The sequence below is a fragment of the Saccostrea echinata genome, unplaced genomic scaffold (assembly GCF_033153115.1).
Source record: "Saccostrea echinata isolate AGI-Se365-2 ecotype Australia unplaced genomic scaffold, CSIRO_AGI_Sech_v1 ptg000009l, whole genome shotgun sequence".
Taxonomy (NCBI): domain Eukaryota; kingdom Metazoa; phylum Mollusca; class Bivalvia; order Ostreida; family Ostreidae; genus Saccostrea; species Saccostrea echinata.
In genome coordinates, this window is record NW_026889758.1 from 32989535 (window position 1) to 33014415 (window position 24881).

The window sequence follows — 24881 nt, forward strand, 5'->3', positions numbered from 1 at the left end:
GGCAATCCAAGAAGTTCCGCATAATTTTCTACTCACGGATTGAAAAGAAATTATGATTCCGCGGAATTGTGACCCCGTGGAGAAAAGTATGTTTACAGTAACTCTAAGCCCTATATTTACCAAACTTGCATGGATGATACATCTAAGGATGCACACTACCAGGCTTGCTTTGGATGCTGGATCTGATCTACATTTTCTGGATAAGTGACCAAGTTTAAGTTTTTGGAGCAGACTCATTCCAGTGTATTATTATTCCACATTCCAGTGGATTATTACTTTAGTGTGGGACTTTGCCTTACTTAATTAAAGATAACATTTGTTGAGTTGAGCTCTGTAATCTTTGATTACTTGTGTTTTGTACTGTTAATTTTGTTAAAGAAGTGCAAGGGACAAAATGGACAAAATTCCGAAGTATTCAGAACCTGGATTGGACAAGTTATACTCAATTTCATAAAATTATTCATGTTATAAAGTATATCTCTCCTTTTTTTTTAGTTCCAATTTTGGAGTCCAAAAAAATCATTTCACAAGTGTTTCCTCTCCACTGTAAGCAGTCTGTTAAAGAGCTCAGGAAGACGTGGGTGCAGGCATTCTTTTCCCCTCAGCCCTTAGGTTATATTTCTATCTTATATTTTTAGATATATCATCTGTTGTGATTTAAATATATGGCCATTGGCCTATACATGTATATGTATTGCAAAAAATTGCTATGGCCATAGGCCTCCGGCATTTGCTTTGTCTGTCCCTCAGTCAAAATGTTACTCTATCTCTTTGTAAGTGTCAGACTACATTTTTGTTCGAATCTCTGAAATTTGCAGAGATGCTTTGTATTTTAAAAGTGAAGGTCAGAATTTTGAGGCTAAAATAAAAGGTAACTGAATATTGGGGCAAAAAAAAAGAAATTAAGATTACGATTACATGTATTTTGTCAAAAATATTTATAGGCAACATTTCTTACCATATTTCTAATTTGCAAAAAGGTATGTAATCCTGCTGATTTTATTTCTTTCTTTTTGTTTTAGACAAAATAAAGGATTACTTTGGGGTAAAAATAGCTCTCTACTTTGCCTACCTTGGACATTACACCCTGGCCCTGTGTTTGCCTGCTTTTGTAGGACTAGGAATCTGGATCATGCAGTGGCAGGCAGACCAGGTAAGGACAGGCCATGCTTCCCTTGTTCTTACAGTCCTTATCCATATTTATATGAACAAGTTCTTTTATTTTTATGATAAATACATGAACCATGCAATGGTGTTTTAGGAGTGGGATGATGAACTTTTTATTGGATTTGCCTTGTTCAATGCTCTCTGGGCCACGCTATACCTGGAACTCTGGAAAAGGAAAAGCTGTGAGCTGACTTATAACTGGGGTACTATGGATTCCCAGAAGGAGATGTTGGAGGACCCCAGGCCCCTGTACACTGTAAGTTACTTATGGTAGTGAACTCTTTATTTATGATGCTCTGTACAAAGAAAAAAGATGCTTAGTTTCTTTAATTGGTCAAATTAGTCAGTAATAACCAGGTTTTTACATTTTACCTTCTAGTGTTTATTTTTGCATGTTTTGTATTTTTCTGCACAAATAAAAAAATATTATGATCATTTTAAGGTTGAATTGGGGAAAAAAGTGCTAAAATTAGTGTATTTTCAGTGAAATACCAGATGGATTTATCATCTTTCAGTAACTTTTTTAGGTCACCTGAGTCACTCAGGTGACCTATTGCTATCCGTTTTTGTCCGTCATCGTTCGTCGTGCGTCATGCGTTAACATTTGAACATTTTTAGCTTCTTCTCTAAAACCACTCAACCAATTTCAACCAATTTTGGCATATAGCACCTATGGGTGAAGGGGAACAAAAAATGTGAATTTCATGGTCCCTGCCCCCCTGGGGCCTGAGGGGTGGACCAAAACCACCAAAATTAATGCAATCTTTAAAAATCTTCTTCTTTACTCCTGGACATCAAGCAGTCAAACTGTTGGCATGATTGTAATAAGCAATGAGCCCTCTACCAAAATTGTGAAATTCATGGCCCCAGGGTCAGGGGTTGTGGTGCTAGGGTGGGGCTATATACATCATATAGTGAAAGTGCATTATTTCTTTGAAAATCTTCTTCTCTGCTCCTGGGTATTAAATAAACTAACTAAGTACATAGTTATGTTGAGCAAGACTGCCTCTTCCAAAATTGTGAATTTCATGGCCCCTGGGTCAGGGGTTCTGGTGTTGGGGGGTGGGGCTCTATTGATTATATAGTGAAAATGCATTAAATCTTTGAAAATCTTCTTCTCTGCTCCTGGGTATGAAATTTACTAACTGAGTACATAGTTATGATGAGCATGGCTGCCTCTTCCAAAATTGTGAATTTCATGGCCCCTGGGTCAGGGGTTCTGGTGTTAGGAGGGCTCTATTGATTATATAGTGAAAATGCATTATTTCTTTGAAAATCTTCTTCTCTGCTCCTGGGTATTAAATAAACTAACTAAGTACAAAGTTATGATGAGCATGGCAGCCTCTTCCAAAATTGTGAATTTCATGGTCCCTGGGTCAGGGGTTCTGGTGTTAGGGAGTGGGGGGGCTCTTTTGATTATATAGTGAAAATGCATTAAATCTTTGAAAATCTTCTTCTCTGCTCCTGGGTATGAAATAAACTAACTAAGTATGTAGTTATAATGAGCATGGCAGCCTCTTCCAAAATTGTGATTTTCATGGCCCCTGGGTCAGGGGTTTGGGTGTTAGGGAGTGGGGGGGGGCTCTATTGATTATATAGTGAAAATGCATTAAATCTTTGAAAATCTTCTTCTCTGCTCCTGGGTATGAAATAAACTAACTAAGTATGTAGTTATAATGAGCATGGCTGCCTCTTCCAAAATTGTGATTTTCATGGCCCCTGGGTCAGGGGTTTGGGTGTTAGGGCGGGGCTCTACTGATTATATAGTGAAAATGCATTATTTCTTTGAAAATCTTCTTCTCTGCTCCTGGGTATTAAATAAACTAACTAAGTACATAGTTATGATGAGCATAGCAGCCTCTTCCAAAATTGTGAATTTCATGGTCCCTGGGTCAGGGGTTCTGGTATTGGAGGGGGGGGGGGCTCTATTGATTATATAGTGAAAATGCATTAAATCTTTGAAAATCTTCCTCTCTGCTCCTGGGTATGAAATATACTAACTGAGTACATAGTTATGATGAGCATGGCTGCCTCTTCCAAAATTGTGAATTTCATGGTCCCTGGGTCAGGGGTTCTGGTGTTAGGAGGGGGGGGGGCTATTTATTATATAGTGAAAATGCATTATTTCTTTGAAAAGCTTCTTCTCTGCTCCTGGGTATGAAATAAACTAACTAAGTATGTAGTTATAATGAGCATGGCTGCCTCTTCCAAAATTGTGATTTTCATGGCCCCTGGGTCAGGGGTTTGGGTGTTAGGAGGGGGGGGGCTCTATTGATTATATAGTGAAAATGCATTAAATCTTTGAAAATCTTCCTCTCTGCTCCTGGGTATGAAATATACTAACTGAGTACATAGTTATGATGAGCATGGCTGCCTCTTCCAAAATTGTGAATTTCATGGCCCCTGGGTCAGGGGTTCTGGTGTTAGGGAGTGGGGGGGCTCTTTTGATTATATAGTGAAAATGCATTAAATCTTTGAAAATCTTCTTCTCTGCTCCTGGGTATGAAATAAACTAACTAAGTATGTAGTTATAATGAGCATGGCTGCCTCTTCCAAAATTGTGATTTTCATGGCCCCTGGGTCAGGGGTTTGGGTGTTAGGGAGTGGGGGGGCTCTTTTGATTATATAGTGAAAATGCATTAAATCTTTGAAAATCTTCTTCTCTGCTCCTGGGTATGAAATAAACTAACTAAGTATGTAGTTATAATGAGCATGGCTGCCTCTTCCAAAATTGTGATTTTCATGGCCCCTGGGTCAGGGGTTTGGGTGTTAGGGCGTGGCTCTATTGATTATATAGTGAAAATGCATTAAATCTTTGAAAATCTTCTTCTCTGCTCCTGGGTATGAAATAAACTAACTAAGTACATAGTTATGATGAGCATAGCAGCCTCTTCCAAAATTGTGAATTTCATGGTCCCTGGGTCAGGGGTTCTGGTATTGGAGGGGGGGGGGGGGGGGGCTCTATTGATTATATAGTGAAAATGCATTAAATCTTTGAAAATCTTCCTCTCTGCTCCTGGGTATGAAATATACTAACTGAGTACATAGTTATGATGAGCATGGCTGCCTCTTCCAAAATTGTGAATTTCATGGTCCCTGGGTCAGGGGTTCTGGTGTTAGCAGGGGGGGGGGGGGCTATTTATTATATAGTGAAAATGCATTAAATCTTTGAAAATCTTCTTCTCTGCTCCTGGGTATGAAATAAACTAACTAAGTATGTAGTTATAATGAGCATGGCTGCCTCTTCCAAAATTGTGATTTTCATGGCCCCTGGGTCAGGGGTTTGGGTGTTAGGAGGGGGGGGGGGCTATTTATTATATAGTGAAAATGCATTAAATCTTTGAAAATCTTCTTCTCTGCTCCTGGGTATGAAATAAACTAACTAAGTATGTAGTTATAATGAGCATGGCTGCCTCTTCCAAAATTGTGATTTTCATGGCCCCTGGGTCAGGGGTTTGGGTGTTAGGGCGGGGCTCTACTGATTATATAGTGAAAATGCATTATTTCTTTGAAAATCTTCTTCTCTGCTCCTGGGTATTAAATAAACTAACTAAGTACATAGTTATGATGAGCATAGCAGCCTCTTCCAAAATTGTGAATTTCATGGTCCCTGGGTCAGGGGTTCTGGTATTGGGGGGGGGGGGGGCTCTATTGATTATATAGTGAAAATGCATTAAATCTTTGAAAATCTTCCTCTCTGCTCCTGGGTATGAAATATACTAACTGAGTACATAGTTATGATGAGCATGGCAGCCTCTTCCAAAATTGTGAATTTCATGGCCCCTGGGTCAGGGGTTCTGGTGAAGGGGGGGGGGACTCTATTGATTATATAGTGAAAATTCATAATTTCTTTCAAAATATTTTTTTCTACTCCTGGTTATAAAGCAAAGAAACAAGTGTATAGTTATGATGAGCAAGGATGCTTTTACAAATTTTTTAAAACTTGTGGTCCCAGGGGTTCTGTTGTTTCTCGGGGGGGGGGGGGGGGGGGGCTCTTTTTGATTATATAGTGAAAATGTGTGAATTCTTTGAAAATCTTCAACTAATTGCATAGTTATGATGATGAGGGTACCTCTTCCAAATTTGTAAATTTCCATGACCCTAGGTCATGTGTTTTGGTGTTAGGGTAGGGCTGTGTTAAATAGTGAAAATGCATTATTTCTTTGAAAATCTCCTCTGCTCCAGGGCATATTAGAAGCAAACAGAGTAAAAGTTTTAATAAGCAAGGTATTTTTACCAGAATTTTGAACATCTGGACCATTTAGTCAAGTGTTCTGGTCCTTGCCAGGGCTCTATTAATTTGTATTCTACTTAGTGAAGTTAGTCACCTTTGCCATTCACCTTTGATAATTAATCACTGTAGATAATGTATTTGAAAGATTATTAGAATAAGAAAATTATGCAAGAACATTTATTGTATAATGCAAAAAGTACTTTCATAGTTTTAATAATCAGGTAGACTTGGAAATAATAGATGAATAAAAATGAAACAAATATAACTTATCTTTTTAAATGTTCTTCAAGGGCCAAGTGAGGCCAATGTGAGAGGTAATAATAGAGACATCTATTATGATCATAATCGTACTATTTTCCTTGCTATTGGGCAACAAAGCTTCGTTTATGAGTTTATGGATCCTCTAAATTGTTGTACTCAGGTGACCGTTAAGGCCCTTGGGCCTCTTGTTCAGGAAAGCTGCTGATAGTTCTATACTTTTTATGTAGGGGAGACTAGAAGTTAGTCCAGTGACTGGCAGACTGGAGCCATTTTATCCCTCCTGGAAGAGAAATCTGTTTCGATATTTTGTCTCCTACCCTGTCATAATTATGTGTCTTCTGGTTGTTTTTGTTATCATGCTGTTAATTTTTGAGGTAAGTTCAACATCAATATTGCAATGTTTATTAAATATTTTACACTCTGCAAATATATTTCTCCTTAGGAGTATTGATATATGTTTGTTATAGTCCTGGCCTGCCCCCTGGAGTCAGGGTTGGCCACAATGCTGATTTAGGATTCAAATTTAAGTGAAGTTTGTAGAAAATGTTCTGTAAAATCTTTAAAAATAATTCTGATGCCGCAATGTCTCTTACTAATTTGAAACCATTCTTATGTTATGCAGATTACATTTAAACAAATAAAACCTCAGGTTAAAGTCTAAGTTTAAAGTTTTTGATAGAAATAGAGTTCCTGAAGGACAGTTAAAGCTGTAATTTGTCAAATCCATATGCTTAGGTTAGTGTATTTATCATAGAACTTCTGAAAGCAGGAATTAAGCTTATTTCCATAACCACAATTTGGGATTTTACTTATCATTTGTAATAAGTACAGTAGCTGCAACATTATTGTTGACAACTTACATGAACGATCACGTTACACGAACGATTCCACACGATTAACGCACGATTAAACCTGTTACACGAACGATCCTTCAAGCACACGATTCTACACGTTACATGCTCTTTCAAGATTGCTAACACAAACGCGCGATTCTTCATGCAAAATAGTTAGAAATATTTAGGAGTGGATATTTTCGAAACAATATAAGGCTTAATATAGATATTTTAGATTGAAAATTATTATTATTGCAAATCATTGACTTTGGAAAATGGAAAAAATATTTAGAAATGGATATATTTGAAACAAAATAAGACTTAATTATTTTAGTATTTATTTTAGATTACTAATAATTATTTATGTAATTTTACGACTTAGGGAATTTGATTTTTTTTTATCTTTTCGATACAGCCAATACGTAATTTATCATCAGTTGGTGCATATCAGATGTCACTGTAGGTAAACCGTGAGTTTGATTCTAATGGATTTTAGGATATGCAGAAAGGGGGGGGGGATAAAAAATGGCATACTAAATGAATTAAAACTATATCCATTTTTCCGCTTGTGAATCTTTAAAATCAGCAATGATTTTACAATTCATTCATTTGCAGAAATTATAAAAGTAAAATAAGTATCAGGGATAAACACTGAGAAAAGTAACCCAGACAATCATGTCGGGTACATTCGCCGAATAAATGTTCATGTAAGCATTGGGAATTATTTATTTCTTTATTTGTAAAGATATACATTTATGATGTTTTAATTGATATAATAAATATACTGACCACAATTAGCAGTAAACAAAATTTTTATCAGAGAAGAAAATCGGTTAAAAATCTTAAAATTTGTTTTATCTTTAAAAGGTACGCCATTTTAAGAGAATTTAATACAAAATTGTACAACTTACTAGATTGCTTTATTACTAGCGATAATTAGTTCGTTCAATTATGTAAATCATGCTTCATTTCTTTTATTTCAATTTTAAAAAAATAAACAGACAAGCGAAATGCTTCTTTAACAAATTAAATTCCGATAAAAACTTACAAAACGAAATTTGCATGTTTCTTACCGCACGATCACGCACGATTAAAACCACAAACGATCGCATGATCTCTCACATTACACGAACGATCACACACGTTATACGAACGATTCTACAAGATTGGTTTGTCAGCAACAACGTTGCAGCCACTGTATTCATCAGCCAAAATAGACTTGTGTGAGCATTTTGAGCCGTGGATCTCTTGTTATGATTAAATGTATTATTGTTGTTCTCTAGATGTTTCAATCTTTAGTTAGTGTTTCACTCTACAAAAGTGGTCAAACAATTTTCTTATAATTGTATTGACAGGTCCAAGAGTGGATCAACTCTCTTGTTAATAATGGTGATGTTCCAGGCTTTTTCTCCTTTCTACCAAAAATCCTCCTTGCTGTGTCCATTGGTGTTTTAGATGAAATTTATAAAACCATTGCTAAGTGGCTAAATGACTTAGGTATGAAAAATTGCTGCTTTACATGAATATGAATAATCATCCATATTAGATTTAATTTACCTGATCATTTTTTTTTATCAGGCCAACTTTAAAAGATAATGTTTGCTTGCCCTCTCCCGACTCAGAATGAAAAATTTGGGTTGGTAGGTAGGTGGGAATTTTTTTTTCACAGAAAATTTCCAAATCAATGCTGAATTTTTCAAAATGTATTTTCTGGAATGTATAAAAAAATAATTTTTTCCTGGAGGTTAAAAAAAGTTTTGAGTTTGGCCATTTTTAGCCAGTCAGTCGGGAGAGGGCAAACAAACAAATTTTTAAAGATGGCCTCATATTTGTTGATTTTTTTTAATTCAGAAAATTATAGAATGGAAGAAACATACTGGAACCACTTGATTGTTAAGTTGGTTTTGGTGAGTCTGTTAATCTTTCAATTGTCTACAAATATATCAATGTGTCTCAGTTGTGAAAATCTAGTTTGAATATTTCTGTGTAAATCTGAAGAGTAATATGTGTAAATTTTTGTCTGTTTTAATATTTGCTATGTTTTATCATACCTTTTAAGCTCATTTTTACTTTAAGTCTCAGTTGAGCTTTGAGCTTTCTTATCAAAATGTGTCTATATGATCTGTCTGCCAGTCATTTTAATGTTTGCCATGTATATGTTGGTAGACTGTCAGTACATGTAGTTGCAACTTCTTAAGAGCAACAAGGTCAGTTTCAACATATCTTGGTACAAAGTATCCTTGGATGAAGGGGATTGAAAGGCCTTGCCTCTTTTCAAAGGGAGATAATTCATAAATAGAAAAAAAGTAGAGTGGATCATATAGATTTTTTTTTAAACCACTGAGCTAGAAAAGATATTATAATCTTAAGTGAAGACTTCCTTTCAAAGTTAAATGGTTTTTATCACGTATCAAAATTTTTTGATATAACAAAGTTTACATGTTATTAAAATCATATATTTAAAAATCTTTGCTAGAAAATTAATATTTTTGATGATTCAGCGATTCAAAGTTTGAATTTCTCAATATGCATATTTTGATCGCCGATGTTATGCGCCCTTGCTCTGATGTCATAGGTGTCAATCCTGGTCAAGCAAAGTACTTATTCTGTATACAAAACGGCTCATTTGTTATGTATATTAAACCTGTTAGTAAATAAATAAGTGATAATTGGATAATTGACAGATAATTAGGTATGATTTGTGGCTTTAGGATGCACAAATGCGCACAAGAAAGGTTTTAGGAAGACTTTTTTCCATATTTCCTGGACTTGGTTGAGAAGTGAAAGGGGGCCCTTTTTTCTGCAAACGCGAGAGTTTTGTCTCCATTTAGAACAATTGTTTATGCCCGATCAGGATTTTTAGGTTTTAAGGACATGATACCTTTTTAAAACGGAAAAAATACCCAACACACATTTTTTAAGTTGCACAGAATATAGGACATGCTAGTAGGAATGTTATGAACTTCGTAATGGCGTACGGTGCCATGGAACAGTGTTGAAGAAATGTCATTTCTAGTACATGATATTCACTGGAACAGATAGAATATTTATATACAGTTTATTAAAATAATGAGAAGTTGAATTTAAAATTTTCATATTTATAAATATATACGAAGTCCAACTTTAGTTATTCGTTCTATTTAGTTGGAATTAAGTCCCGAGTTGTCAACGGCTTCATCTTCGGTGTCCTCGCCTATTGTCAGCATATTTTCTTGGTTATTTCTCTCTGCTAGACGTTCATACATAAAAGATTGTCCGTCTGTAACTAAAAGAATATCGTCAGTGTCAAAATTTCCACCGACCTTATTGTGTAGTTTATATTATTTAACGTCAAAATCTATTTGATACATTTTTCTTACGATAAGCTTTACAAGTTCTAATTGACCATTGACACCTATGATGTTTCAGTACCACGTGACCCTTATCTAATTAGTGGAGATTTTTACTTCGAGAACTCTTAGACTATATTATGGGCATTTTATCGGCTAATTATGACTGTTTTCAAAGCTATTTCATAATTAAACGATAATTATATGTTTCAAGAATATAATAGTGTGTCATTTTAAGAAAATTTAGATATGTGATAAAAACCCTTTAAGATACACATTTGTTCAGATCATGGCTTTGATAGGGACCTAACAGGAGAATCAAAGTTTTATGTATAGGTGTTGCTGAGTGATTTTATTTTCAAAGCAACTTCTAAATTACATCATCTGATAATCACCTCCAACTTTATTCAGTAATGGCACTTTGTCAAAATTCTTTGAAGACTTGGAATTTAAAATCTATGATCACAGTAAGAGACTTCATTTATCTACATTTTCATTTATTGGTAGGAGAAATGGTAACTCAGGTGAGCATTGTGACCTATGGGTCATTCCAGTATATAAATAAAATCTTTTGTGTTTCCTTTTTAACTCTCTCAAAATACTACCTAAGTACATGTACTGTAAATACTTCTGCAAAACTTTAAAAGCTCATCATAAAATAATATAAAATGATTCAAATTCTTTCTTTAGATACATGTAGTATATGTATTTTTAAACTTTCTAGTTTCAGTTTGTGAACTCTTTCCTGTCTCTTTTCTACATTGCGTTTTATTTACGAGACATGGATAGGCTTTGTGATGTAAGTGGTCATCATTTTATGTTGTAGAACTGAAATGCTTTAAATGGTTTCTTTTTGTAAATTTTTACAATTGTTTGGATATAATGGAATCCAAAGCATATTTTTAGCTCTACTCGTCAGAGACCAGAAGAGCTTATGCATTAGTGAGGTGTTTGTTGTCCGTCTGTCTGTTTGCTCTTAGGAGAGGTAAATTTTGTGTATTTTCCAGCATTTTTGGGATCTTTTTTTATTGTGGTGTTAACCCCAAAATAACATGGTTTATTAATGTAAGATTTGTCAGTAGGAGGTTTAAAAAAACCTAAATATAGACTTGACCCCACAAGAATTTTCAGACAAAATATTAACTATGGACTTAACGAACCTCAAACTGAAATTTTACCCCACTCTGTAGTAAAAATATGAACATATATAACTGCAGTGTGAAAGAATGTGCAGACAAATCTTTGGACTTGAACACCCTGCAATGGATTTAGCTACTGAAAGGAACCCCATACTGTTTTTACTTTCAACAATTTATCTCTCAACTGTACAAACAATATGTTTGTCAATCTGTAAACAGTTTTTCAAAATGCTAAATCTTCCTTTAGTTTTGGTCAATTTCATCAAGACTTGGTACACTAGTAGACTGTCCTAAGACACGTACGTAATTCTGTGTATCAGGTTTTTGATTTCAGCAAATGGTATCGTCATGGTTACTGAAAATAGAAATTTCTTTGAAATTCACTCCAAAACATTAGTCATCCCACAGTTTTGGTCGAATTTCAATAAGGCTTGGTACAGAATTAGACTATACTAAGATACATAACTCTTTTCATTGGTTTTTGATTTTGAAAATCAATGTTACCATGGTTGCTAAAATTAAAATTCGAAATTTCTTTGAAATTCATTCAAAATGCTACTCCTCCAACAGTTTTGGTCCTTTTCAATAAGACTTGGTACACAAGTAAACTCTTTTATGATACATGATAGTATGTATTGGTTATTGATTTTGACAACTGATTTTGTCATGGTTCCTAAAAACTTTTACAAAGTTTTGTCAGAGAATTCAGGTTAAAAATATGATGGAATTTCACTTTGTGAAAAAGAATGAGAAATATAAAACATGTTATTTAACAATAATTCCTGTTAGCATTTCAAAATTTTGTCTACAGCAATTGGCAGCAATCCTAATTACTCGTCAAATCATTGGGAATCTGAAGGAGGCTTTTTTGCCATATCTACAGTGGAAAGCCAAACTCTACAAAGTGGGATATGAAATGACAAAAGATCTCATCATTCCTGAGGGAAAGACAGTCTCCTCTTATTGCAAGGATTCATCTAATTGCAAGGCTTCATCAAATCTGGATATTCCAGAATCCAGTGTGAATGACCAGGAGTTATCTTCTCCTGATCAGCTTAGCACTGACAAGTGTGAATCTGTTAATGGGGATTTTGTTGAGAGTGACAGTGTTCAGGACTCTTGTGATGTTAGACAAAGAAGAACATGTGAAGGAGAAATACAGGGAGATGATGAACTCTTGGATATCAAAGAAAAACAGAAAAAACCTCTCTCCCTCACTCAGGCTGAGGTGGAAAGTGCCATGAAACAGGTAATAACAGAGCACTGTGTATCAAGTCAGAAACCGACTTAATTTACAAGCAAGGATAACTGAAAACATTTGTTTGAAGTGCAAAAGCAAAGCGAACAATTTTTATAAAAGATTGTTTAAAGAAGGAGTACATTTATTGTAGTGCTTAGTCTGGTATGTCCCGGAGATGTTTATACAGTTTGGTTACATCTTTTCCCTTTCTGTTTTTAGTATGAGGACACTTTGGAGGACTGAGATATTTATACAGTTTGGTTTTATTGTCTTTTTTATTTTTAGTATGAGGACACCATGGGCCGGTAACATACTATGTTTAATTTTATGTAATCACTCTATAAAAACAAAAATGAAAAGGGAATTTTCGAACCAACGTTGGCCTGAATTTACACAGGGTTGATCTCAAAAATATTCTGTTTCTTAAAGAAAATATGTTGCAGCCAATAAAATAACAACTGGAATAATACTACAATAATTATTTTTTAGTAAAAATGTAACCTCATTCATATATATAGCATTTAAGTTGGATTATACTAACTCCATATTCAATCATGTGAGTCGATGAACTTTAAGTGGTCCTCTAAAATGGGGTAAAGTTCGAGCATTAAATCCAGTTTTGAAGTCTTTCCGGAAAACATAAACAGTAAACTGTACTTTCAGTCTTAACATAAACTATCTCTCTCTCTAATTTGATATTTGCAATTATAACACCCCATTTCTTCGATTTACAGAATTTTTTCTTACACAGTAAAGCCCAAGCCAAGAGAAGACACGGTTTTGGGAAACCCCATTCAGATTGAAAGGCAGAAAGTGATTGGTCAAAAATGTTCTAGAAAAACATTGTTGACCAATCATGTCCTGCATTAAATGCAGTGTTGAGCAAATTGAATGAATTGAGAAGACTTAAAGTTTTAAACTACATCAACCTGCATGACAGGATATTGAGTTTGTGAAACGCAGCTTAAAGGCCTCTTAAATGATCTTTATAGGGTTTATATTAAAGAATATTTATTGCTAAATGATTCCAGTCATTATTCCACTGTTACAAGGTATGTTATTGAAAATATGGAGTGTTTTTCAATTTGAACCCCCCCCCCCATGTAAAGTTGGGCTGACATACATTGGTTTCCTTTTCTTTTTGTATATGTAGTGATCACATAAAATCAAGCATAGTATGTTACTTGTTCCTGTGGAGGACACTTTGGAGGACACTTTGGAGGACTACCTTGAGATTTTTATTCAGTTCTGTTACATCTTTTTTCCTTCTTATTCTTAGTATGAGGACACCTTAGAAGACTACCTAGAAATGTTTATACAGTTTGGTTATGTGACCCTCTTTTCCTCTGCCTTCCCTTTGGCTGCCCTCTGTGCACTGCTGAACAATATAGTGGAGGTCAGAAGTGATGCCTTTAAACTCTGTATGACATATCAGAGACCTTTTGGTAGATCTGTAGAGAACATTGGGACATGGCAGGTATGGAAAAAAAAATTTGGGAAGAGTTACATTGAAAGTTCTTTGTCACATTTACAACTTACTGAACTCTTTTGTTTTCATGTCTTTTCACCAAGTTTCAGTGCTGTTGACAATGACCTTAAAAATGTGTCATAACCTTGACTCAAGGCCATATCTGAGAGGTCAAGGTCATGTACTTATAGCCAGGAATAGGAAGGAGACATCTTTTTTTATTTAAAAAACCTATCAAGTACATTTTTCCCTTCTCTGATAATTTTTCAATAAAATTCTGGCTTGTGATTGGTTGAAGTGTGATGGCAGTGTAATACTTGTACATGATTACTTGAAAATCAATACAAAGTCAATACAGTTATCGTTCTTTTGTAACACTTAGAACAACTTGAGTTCCTTAATCTTTATAATTGTCAATGGACACATGGCTTGATGAGTGTCTGTTGACAATTACAAAGTTAACTAACATCAGTACTGAGCACACATTATGAAATCTTTTTCTGCCTTTACTTAAATTTTTCAAAACTGTCTGTACATTATTACTGCATGAAACACTCAATAGAGAATATTAAGTAACACAACATGACATCATGATAGGCACTGTACAGGACTGATGAAACATGTAGCAGGGAGAAACAATTTTACAAACCATATACACCTGAATATATACCGGGTAATTATGTAATCGATGGGATAAATTTGTTACATAGTTTTGTAGTGTCCGGGTATGAGATGATACCTGGTTAGTAAATTTCATACCTGGCTTGGCTTCGCTTCTCCAAGTGTAAAATTTTACTAATAGGTATTATCCTGTACCCACTCAGTACAAAACTATGTAACTAATAATACCAGTATTGAAATATATCTATCCAAACATCATAAGCCTCACAAGCCTTAGAACAGTCTGCAAAAAAAGTTTTGTTAATTTGTCTAATGTAAGGTTTTTAACTTTTGTCAGGATGCATTGGAGTTGATGGGAGTAATTGCTATCATAGTAAACTGTGCTCTGATTGGAGTATCGGGTCAAGTTCAGAGAATGGTTCCAGGGGCCTCCATAGAAACTGTCATTCTTATCATTGTTCTTTTAGAGGTAATAAATTCTCCAGTTTGTATTCCTTTATTTTGTGACATTTATACCTCATCTAAGATTTATTGGATAGATGGGGTATATTTTGTCAACCGTTGGAGATAATTATCTTTTTGTTTAAAATTTGGGACTATAATTGTCACAATTAAAGCTTTAAGATTTAAAGTAACAAACTGATCAGCATTTTTAAGTCACCTGAGTCACTCATATTGCTATCTGTTTTTATCTGTTGTGTATTGGGTGTAACGTTTAGAACATTTTTAGCTTCTGCTATGGAACTGCTTATTAATAACCAATATCAACCAATCTTGGCATATAGCAGTTATGGGTGAAGGGAACACAAGTTTTGAATTTCATGGTCCCTGCCTCCCTGGGGCCTGAGGGATGGGGTTAAAACCATAAAAATTAATGCAATCTTTAAAAATCTTCCTCTTTACTTCTGGACATAAAGCAGACAAACTGTTGGCATGCTTATAATAAGCATTGTGCCCTCTACTGAAAATAAAGCCCTTGATCAAGGGTTCTGGTTTATGGTTGTGCTCTATTAATTATATAGTGAAAATGCATGAATTCTTTGAAAATCTTCTCCACTCCTAAGTATTTAGCAGACAAACTAACTTTATGGTTAGGATGTGCAGGGGCACTTCTTCCTAAATTGTGAAATTCAGGGCCTGTGGTGTTAGGGTGGGGCTCTATTGGTAATATATATAGTAAAAATGCATGAATTCTTTGAAAATCTTCTTCTCTGTTCCTGGATATTATTAGTTATCCAGGTCCAATCAAGGACTCAAGGTTGTACAGGGATTTACTCCGTGTTTTATTCCATACAACCTGAGGCAGAAGGGTGAAGGTGTATGGAATACAACTTGGGGTAAATCCCTGTATACCCTTGATTGGACCTGGAGAAGAATTTATTTCCTATGTACCCAAATAAATTCTTTGTAAACAAGTTCAATCAACTGTGTTTCAAACTATTGATAAGATTTTCTACGTCTTACAATGCACAGTGACATCATGTTATTTGCTTTTTATGATAGAGAAATTATGCATTGTGACGTCATGTTATTTACCCCAAGTTGGGTGGACAGAAATTTACACCCAGCTTTGTATCCAATCAAAGTTTGTGTTACACGCTACACAGGAAATAATCAGATAAATTACTGTGCCAGTTAAATCTGAATATGGTTTATGGACATCACCTTATACCTATATTATTATAAGAGGAATGAGCATGAACTCTGGTGCAGGCATTGAAGTTTATTTGCAAAAGTTTTTCATTTTTGAATATAAAGAATATTCAAAGATCAAGAGATGTCAACATTAGAAGGAATTTGCAGGGTTTACTGTGTGTTTACTATGTATACACTGTTTCATACACTCATACATTATTGTGTTGTTGTTTAGTATGGTGATAGTGACAAATGGGAGTGTAATAGCACTGGCAAGTACAGGCAAGTAAATAGATCTACTTTTCATTTCATGGATCCTTTACAGGATTGTATTATACTCAGGTGACTGTTCAGGCCCTAAGGCCTCTTGTTTAATTTTACCTTTTAGTTTTTTAAAGTGTGTCCACAAAGCCTGACCGAGTTTTTGATTATTTTCAGCATATAATTTTGGGACTGAAGTTCTTGATAGCCTATGCCATTCCAGATATTCCAGAAACCATAGAAACCAAAAGAGCCAAACTAGAGTTCCTAAGGAGGGAAGCTCTTAAAGTATAACAAGTTTGAAATTTCTATTTTAATATTTAATTTGGTTCAGTTATATACATATAAGATCAGATTAAAGTATGTACCAGTAGGTTTTGGATACAACATACATGACATGTACTAGTTATACAGCTGAACATATGGTCTTTTCTTGAAAGATAATTTTGAAATGATTCATGAAATCCTCTCAAGAATTTTAAGAATAATTGCACCACACCAAAAAACTGTTTTCATCTTTTTTATGCCTCCTTAATTGGAGATTCGGGGGCATATACCAGTAGTTTTTGGTCTGTCCATCTCTTTGTCTATCTGTCTGTCTGCAAAAATTTAACCTTGGCCGTAACTTCTGAACAGTTGGTTTAGGGCTTTCATATTTCACATGTGTATTCTTTGTCACAAGACCTTTCTTTTTGATACCAACAGTTTGACCTATTGATCTTGACCTTTGAGTTTGACTTACTGTAAATCACATATTATTTGTGAGAACTTTATTTTTGCAAAATTACGTGAGACTGTGTAGTCGGAAAAATTTTATTCTCACATATAATTCTATATTTAAAGATTATATAGAGCAATAACCAAAATCAGTGAAAATTTTGTATTGCTTTTAAATACCAAACAACAACCTTGCGAAAATAAGGTGTCGCGAAAATTTAGTGATCTACAGTACTTTTAAACAAACTTTAACCTCTGCCATAACTTTTGACAGTTGGTGCTAGGGCTTTTATATTGTGCATTCCTTTTATCAAGAACTTTCTTTTGGTACCAGTATTTAAAGTTTTTCAAAAGAAGCTCAAACTTCAAGGTCATGACCTTGAAGTTTGAGCTTCTTTTGAAAAACTTTAACCTATATAGACTGTAACTTTTGAATGGTTGTTGCAAGGGCTATCACATTTCACATGTGTATTCCTTATGACAAGACCTTTATTTAGGTACCAGTATTTTTGACTTACTTTTGAAAAACTTAAACCTTGGCCATGAGCAGTGATACAGGGGCATCAAATTTTCATCAACACATCCTTTTTTTAAAGAAATTTGAGGCAGAGGTGCAGTGTATAGCAACAAGTAGTTCAGCTGAAATCCGGGAGAAGATACTGGCTCGACAGAAATTTCGTCGTGAGAACCTGCATCAGAGTGAGACTAAACAAGAAGCCACAGAAACTATTATAAACACAATGGAACAAGAAGTATCTAGTGACAAAGAGGCAGCAGTCTAAGGAGGACCGTAATATTTTAAAGACTCATTCCATCTCCCTCTTCTTTCCACCTTTTACTGATCATGGCATATCTTGATGCAGGCTAACTGGAAAATGTTTTAATTTTACAATATCCAGGAAAGAAGAATATTTATACAAAAAATGTACATGTAGACTAAAATAAGATAATAGTACATAAAATTTTGGTCAAATTTCATTCAAACTTTACAAAAAAAATATTCTAGGAAAAAAGTGCATATTATATTCGGCCAAAAATGGTAAGACTGATGTTTCTACATTTGGATCTGTCTCAAGATGACAAAATGTTTGTTAAGCACTGCAATATTTTCCATGCAATAGAATATCAGTATTTTCATGGCCAAAGTTTTTGTGAGCTTTTAAAATATTACATACATGAAAAAAATTCTCTTTCTAGTAAGATTAGCCATGTGAATAGATAATGAAAATGTAAAATGCTTGTAAAATGTAAAATAGCTCTCACAGTGATTACTCTATTTAGCCTTGATTTTTATTCCTTCTTGTTAAGAGAAAGGTGAGGCTTATACATACCTTATGATATATTAAATCAAATTATTTAGCTTGTTAGAGACTTGATTGGATGCTTGTTGTTTTTACAGTATAGTATATAATTCTTATAAAGGTCATGTGTAATGGTAATAAGCTTAAGTACATGTTCTTGATGAGCGATTAGGATTTTAAATTTTAGGTGTACAGTGTGAGTTTTTTGTTATCCATTTTATCAGCATTTCAATCCCTTTTTTTGTTAACTTCCTATTTGTATGTTGTGTTTTATTTTTATACATTTTTTTTTTAAAAATATCATTTCTTTTTTATTTGACAGGGTTATCATATGAATTTTGATCACTTGTTCATATCCCATTCATATTCATACCTGTGAATCTCAATATGATCTAATCAATGTTAGTTTATACCTCCACACTGCATAATTATATTTTTCAAATTAGTGCTTCCATTTTGTGCAATACAGCCGTTCTGTAGCAATAAACTAAAAAATTGAAGCCTATCTGATTAACAACAAAGGAATAATTATTTTTATCTATCTAATGAAGTATATTTTATAATGTAAATTCCACACAGTGTTCATGCATTTTATAAGATATTGTAAAAATCTTTCTTTTTTTTCTTAGACACAGGGAATCTTATATTGCTCATTGATATTTTATTAATGTGTAGAATTTCTGTTTGTTATCATTAATTTTGTTTATGAGGAGTAATGTATTATGCATATCTTGGAGAATATCAGTTTTGTAACTGTATTTGAAATTTTTATTATACTTGTATTTTCAAACATATTGCATAATTGTGTAGGTTGTGTGTATATTTTATGTATTTGATGAAATCCTCAAGGGACTGTCAGATATTATTTATTAAGTTTCAAACACATGACTAGTTTAAGTTATGTTAATTTTCAGATTTTCTATTTATTTTGATGCAAAAAAAAAGTACGTATTCTCACACTGTAAAAGGTCGTCACCATGAAGTGGTTAATAACATGAAAGATTTGATAATGTCAACTAAAAACTTCAAGATTTACTTTATCTTTTTCCAGTATAACCCCCTACCCACCCAAACACCCACGACACCCCCCTTTTGATATCAGATGACCCATTTTATATTGACAGATTTTCACAATTTCAAAGCCATTCCACAGCTCCACACTTCCATAACAGTTCTGTAGTCTTATATTATTCTGATCTCAGTTTTCAGCCAAAAATTGTATACTTAGTGGCAGCAATTTTTTTATTAACTGATTGCAGAGTGACTTTGGGGGATCACATCTCTGTTACATGTCTGTCTCGCAAGGTATTTGTCATTCCTACACATCTTGAACATGAGAGATGGTTAGGATGTTGAACTGATTGATATTGAACTTTGACCTACTTTTGGTATACATTTTATTTTATTTCTGAACCATGAGAGGTAGGGCTTTGATATCTATCAAATATAGTGTTCCATACAGTATCCTTATACAGGACACAGCTGTTAATGATAATGAGACCTAGAACTTGTCCTTTGACTTTAAAAAGAATAATTAGTATCCACTATCTTTTGTCTTTTGAGTATTTAGCTGCAGAACTGTAGCTCTCTGGTTGAGAAAATTCCGACAGATAAGAATTTTCTCAACCAGAGAGCTACAGTTCTGCAGCTATTGAGTATTTAGGATGTGCGTAATGCATGTCAACAGACATTTTAAAGAACATCAAGACTTCCTGCTGGTTTATCCAGTAATGGAAGCTAGGTTTCATCTTAAGATTCTGATTATTTATCACACATGCCTTCTTTAGACATGTGTATATTTATAATTACTCAATATTTATTTTGTATCTCTTTGGGGTTCATTTCATGTTGTCATTAATGAAAATTGGTGTTTCATTTCTTTTTTTGCCTCTTGGAAATTAAACCATTAAATACTCTTAGTGTGTGGCATTTTATTGCTTGGACTGATTATCAGAAACCCTGAAAATAAAGTTTGGATGAGGAGTATCTAGAATCTCTTGGTTTATTTGTTAGATATTATTGGGAGAAGTACATTCTCAGGTCCAGGGGATTGTGTTTATAGCTCTTCTGTGCCAAAGCCTCAAAGAGCTAATGCTTTGGCCTGTTGTGCAGTGTGCATAAACTTTTTGGAGTGTGGGTCATGTATTTCAAGAACCCCTTGGCCAATTTTTATCAAATTTGTCGCAAAGTATCCTTAGGCCAATTAAGGGCTTTCATTTATACTAATAATAGGAATGTGACCTATCAACAGAGGGAGATAATTAGGGAAATATATAAAAGTAGTGGTTGCTGAATAATCTTCTCATGAACACTGGGCAGATTATCACCAACCGTAAACATAAGGATGAGGATACATCATAGATTATAAATTGTCCCGAGGCAACACCCTAGGGCAAAGGGCGTTGCCTCAAGGTCACTTCATAATTGACCTAAAATGATGTTTTGTTAAAACTTAGATATTTTGCACACTATAAGGACTAAAATCATCAAATCTTATCAGTGGATACATCTTAGGATTTCATATTGTGATATGACTCAGAAGTAGGTCATGGTGACCTTTTTTTCTGACTTGATTTTTTTTTTATGCTTTTAATTGGGATTCCACTATTCAAACTTGTTTAATCCATTTAAAATATTGTATTTTTTTTTTTTTTAAGTTTCGCAATATTTTCTGATTATACCATTTTTTTTCTGATAAATCTGTTTTGGCTTCACTTTATACCTACTTTATTGATTCAATTTAACATGTAATTTCAGAAGTTCTAAAGATTTTATAAGATTAGAAGTATAATTCAGTACAAAATAAATTGAAGTTTTACTACAAGCATCATTCACGATTCATGAAGGATGCTTAAATCTTTCAATGTGAATAAGGAAATAAAATTGTTAAGGATGTCCTTTGAAGAAATTATTCAGCCAGTTAAAAAATTCATTGGAAACATCAATTAATTGTTGTAACAGCTGATGAGAGAATTTTTTAATGTGCATTAATAAATAAAAGTGTAAAAGATGACAATAAAAAGTAGGTAACAAGTAACATTTGTTTTTTTTTTTCCCCTTAAAATAGAGAATTTCAGATTGAAAACTTCATGCCAGGAAATGGTAAGAATGCAGGATTTTGCATGATTTACTTCAGAGCTTCTGGGGGCCTAGAGGGCCCTCAGCCTATTTGGGGTCTAATAGTGTATTTGGACTCCCTTGCCCATTCATTCATGCATGTATCGATCATCTCTACAACATCCCTGTTTTAAGATATTCCATCCATGATTCACTTTCACTAAATATCAGTCTCATAAAGAATACTCTGCCATGCATTTGTCTGAAGCATTTTAGAGTAGAAAAGCTAGGATTTACCAAGAGAATATTTTCAATTCCAAGAGAAAGAGCTAAATCCACGAAGTGCCAAAATCGGCCCAGTCATCAAAATAAATGAAACTTTCTCACATAATACTCTAAGATTTGTATGTTGTAAAACAATTTATTTTTTAACAATATCTTTTCTGGTTTTCTTTTTACAGACGTTTAAACTTAGTATTGTTTTCCTTATCAAAACTATCACGTCATTACGTTGACGTTACATACATTAACGTTGTGACGTTGACATTTAATTTGTATAACAAAGTAACACATGTACGTTAATGGAATAAAATTCACCAAAATATGCTCTTCTTTAAAATTTTAGGAAAATTTAATTATGAATTTTTCAAGAAGTTTTGAAAACTTTTGTGTTTATATTTAAATTGAAACTATTTGTATTTTAACGAAATATTTATTTACCACATTTGTCTCGTAAAATCGTGGTTACATGTATATGTAACACGATTTAAGGGGATGAAGGACACATGATCACATGACTTTGTTAAACTACGTCATAGTCTCCATTAGTGCAAAACGTGTAAAGCATCAGTTCTTGTATAAATTTTTGACAATTTTTTTTCTTTAATTACCATCTTATATTAAAAAAAATAAAAAGTTTAACATTCTTGTAAACATTAACAAATTATGAAAAAAGATTGATCCACTCCTCTGTTTCTTTAAACTGAGATCATACTCGATGAATACAAGGGCGGTATTATTATATAAAAACAGGTCATAATCAGTATATGATGAAGTCTTTTGAGAAACGGGGAACACTTTTGCATGGCTGATGACGGAAATCTTATGTAGGTATACCTTATTTCGCTTATTTAGCTTACGTGTGACGTCATAGTTGGTTTTTCCCGTACTCGAGAAATGTAAACATGACAAGTTTTGTCCTGCTTATGTCGTCTTTAACGATGTCCTGTACAATATTGAGGTCAGCTTCACCATTCGAAATTTTTACAGTTAATCAATAATTTGAAGGACTTGCATTTCAACGTAAATTTAAAAATATTGAATGATAGGATTTTTTGTAAATTACGTTTTTTGTTGTTTAAGTTGTCTTAAAAAGTTTGTAATTTTCCCTATCCAGATGCATTGTGATAGATGAAACCTGCCTTTTCGAATTTTAAACCCAATTCATACTCTGAAATATTTTAAAAGATACATGTTCACCTACATATTTTTTATATATGCTTTAAAAATCCAATTATGGACAGAGTAATGAGCCCGGAAACATGGAATAATTAAAACTCCACTTCGATACTGTGGGGCATAATATTTGTCAATCAATATCTCTAAAATAAGGTAAGAAACCTAATGATATAACTGCTTTAAGATATGTGGGGCATACTTAATAAGAAATATACAAAATATAAAAAAAATTGAATGACAAGTATTTTTTCAGCTAAAGGTCCTTCTTCCCCTTAAATGAAAATAGGGGACATATTAAGCTGAAAATTACAGCAAGTCTTAATCTATCATATTTAAGTTGAACTGGATTTTGTAGTAAAATATACACTTCTAGCCATGGATAAGGATTTTATCGTTCTTTAATGTGTTGTAGTATGGTCCTATGGCGTACAAACAAAAAAAGAGGTTTTATAAAAAGAATGCACAAGACTTAGTGCTCTTTAATAATGAATACATAAAATTAAAAAAAAAAAAGTTGCATTAAAAATGAATATGTTTGAAGTGACCATCTTTTATATTGTCATTCTGAAGATTTCGCTACACTTTCGTAATTTAAAGCATTTCCCGGACATTTGATATGAATTTGTATTAAAATACATGTACATGAAATACACGAAAAATAATGACGTTTTAGGGCTTTCCACAAGGCAGTATGTTTAGGAAAGAAGCCACTACAGACTTTGAACAAGTTAAGGTTGATGCATCAAATCGACAGCCCAAAAAAAAAAAAAATGCATTTTAATTTTTTTACAAGTAAGAGTCCAAAGAAAACACAAAATTTTCGAAGTATTTGAATTTCAAAACGGAACATGAAGTTTAAAAAAAAAAAACGAAATGGCATGTATACCACTTTAATCAAAATAAAATTCACTAATTAATGATCAATATGTTATATCATCAAAGTGAAAAGTTAATCTTATATACGAGATCTCCAAATGACAAAGAGGATAACCTTTACACGTGATAATAACTTGGATCATACCGATGATTTCTGCAGACTATGCTGCACATCGCTATAACAGACATAATAAATGTGAAGTGTAGAAAAAATACCCTAGCGTCAATTACAGCTACAACATATATATAACATTTTTTTTTAAAAGGACTGATTTTTATTTATGAATTTTGGCACTATAATTCACATCCACAGAAATGAAAATGATTCACTTTCATATCTCACACACTCCCCTGTTGAGGAGTACCTATTGTAAACCCTTTTAATAAAATCATAAAGTAATAATTATCTGGTGAATTGAAACATAATCTCAACAACTCAGACTTTTATATAGTTCAAAGCCAGTTTTAACATTTTACTCATAATTTTCATATATATTAAGAAATTATTCTGTCGAGCTGCTAATAACGTTTCGTGTCTCCATGTGCACTTTCTAACACAACCACAAATAGATAGGCGATAATGAGTATAGAAGACGATGAAGTAATAATAATATCGTATACATATGGCGTATGAGATTTTTAACTCGGACTTTTTCTGATCGGGACTTTTTTGTAAACAAAAAAAATAAAAAATAAAAAATAAACAAAAAAAAATAAACAAAAACAAAAAAAACAAAACAAAACACGGAAACAGCTACTGGCAGTAGTGAATGACTATCATTACAATCCGTAGACTATCTATTTAATTCAAAGAAGTAAAACTACCGTCCAAAGCATTAATTGTCTATAATGAGTAGCACATAATTGCATTGTTCACAGGTATTACGCATTGTCTGAAAATTGGAGAGAAAAAAATAACAATAATACATTCGGGACATACATGTATACATTTTTATCATACAGGTTGAAAAAAAAAATTCAAAACTGCGATTGCATGGATTTTTCCACACTATACATACAAGGACTAATATAATGGCATTGTATAATTAATTCACTTAATACCGGCCACTTTCTTGTTTAAATGACACTAGTAATTGCCAAATACTGGTCGCTCTGTTCCACCTATTAAAGTTCATCCAAAATTGAAAATGAGTAAGGATGGAAATCCCGAATTCCCCTCCCCCTTACCGCTGTCTTATTTTTTGTAATAGCCCCCCCCCCCCCTCCCTTTATGAATTTACATTACCATGCTTGGTTGCCCTCTCTCCCTTAGACCTGCCACAT

The 24881-nt window shown here is 33.6% G+C and overlaps 1 protein-coding gene across 1 annotated transcript in view; it reads left to right on the forward strand.

Annotated features, from left to right (window-relative positions):
• The window catches only part of LOC133182232 (anoctamin-8-like), a 33537-nt gene extending 14600 nt beyond the window's left edge, over window positions 1-18937 (forward strand). Inside the window, exons 4-15 of the mRNA XM_061316987.1 lie at window positions 496-612; window positions 1023-1153; window positions 1262-1423; window positions 5890-6036; window positions 7851-7992; window positions 8347-8402; window positions 10549-10623; window positions 11775-12212; window positions 13483-13680; window positions 14630-14761; window positions 16366-16476; window positions 17502-18937. Coding sequence (XP_061172971.1) covers window positions 496-612; window positions 1023-1153; window positions 1262-1423; window positions 5890-6036; window positions 7851-7992; window positions 8347-8402; window positions 10549-10623; window positions 11775-12212; window positions 13483-13680; window positions 14630-14761; window positions 16366-16476; window positions 17502-17687 — 1895 coding nt within the window. The 3' untranslated portion in view covers window positions 17688-18937. The remainder of the gene's footprint in view (window positions 1-495; window positions 613-1022; window positions 1154-1261; window positions 1424-5889; window positions 6037-7850; window positions 7993-8346; window positions 8403-10548; window positions 10624-11774; window positions 12213-13482; window positions 13681-14629; window positions 14762-16365; window positions 16477-17501) is intronic.
• Window positions 18938-24881: the final 5944 nt, after the last annotated feature.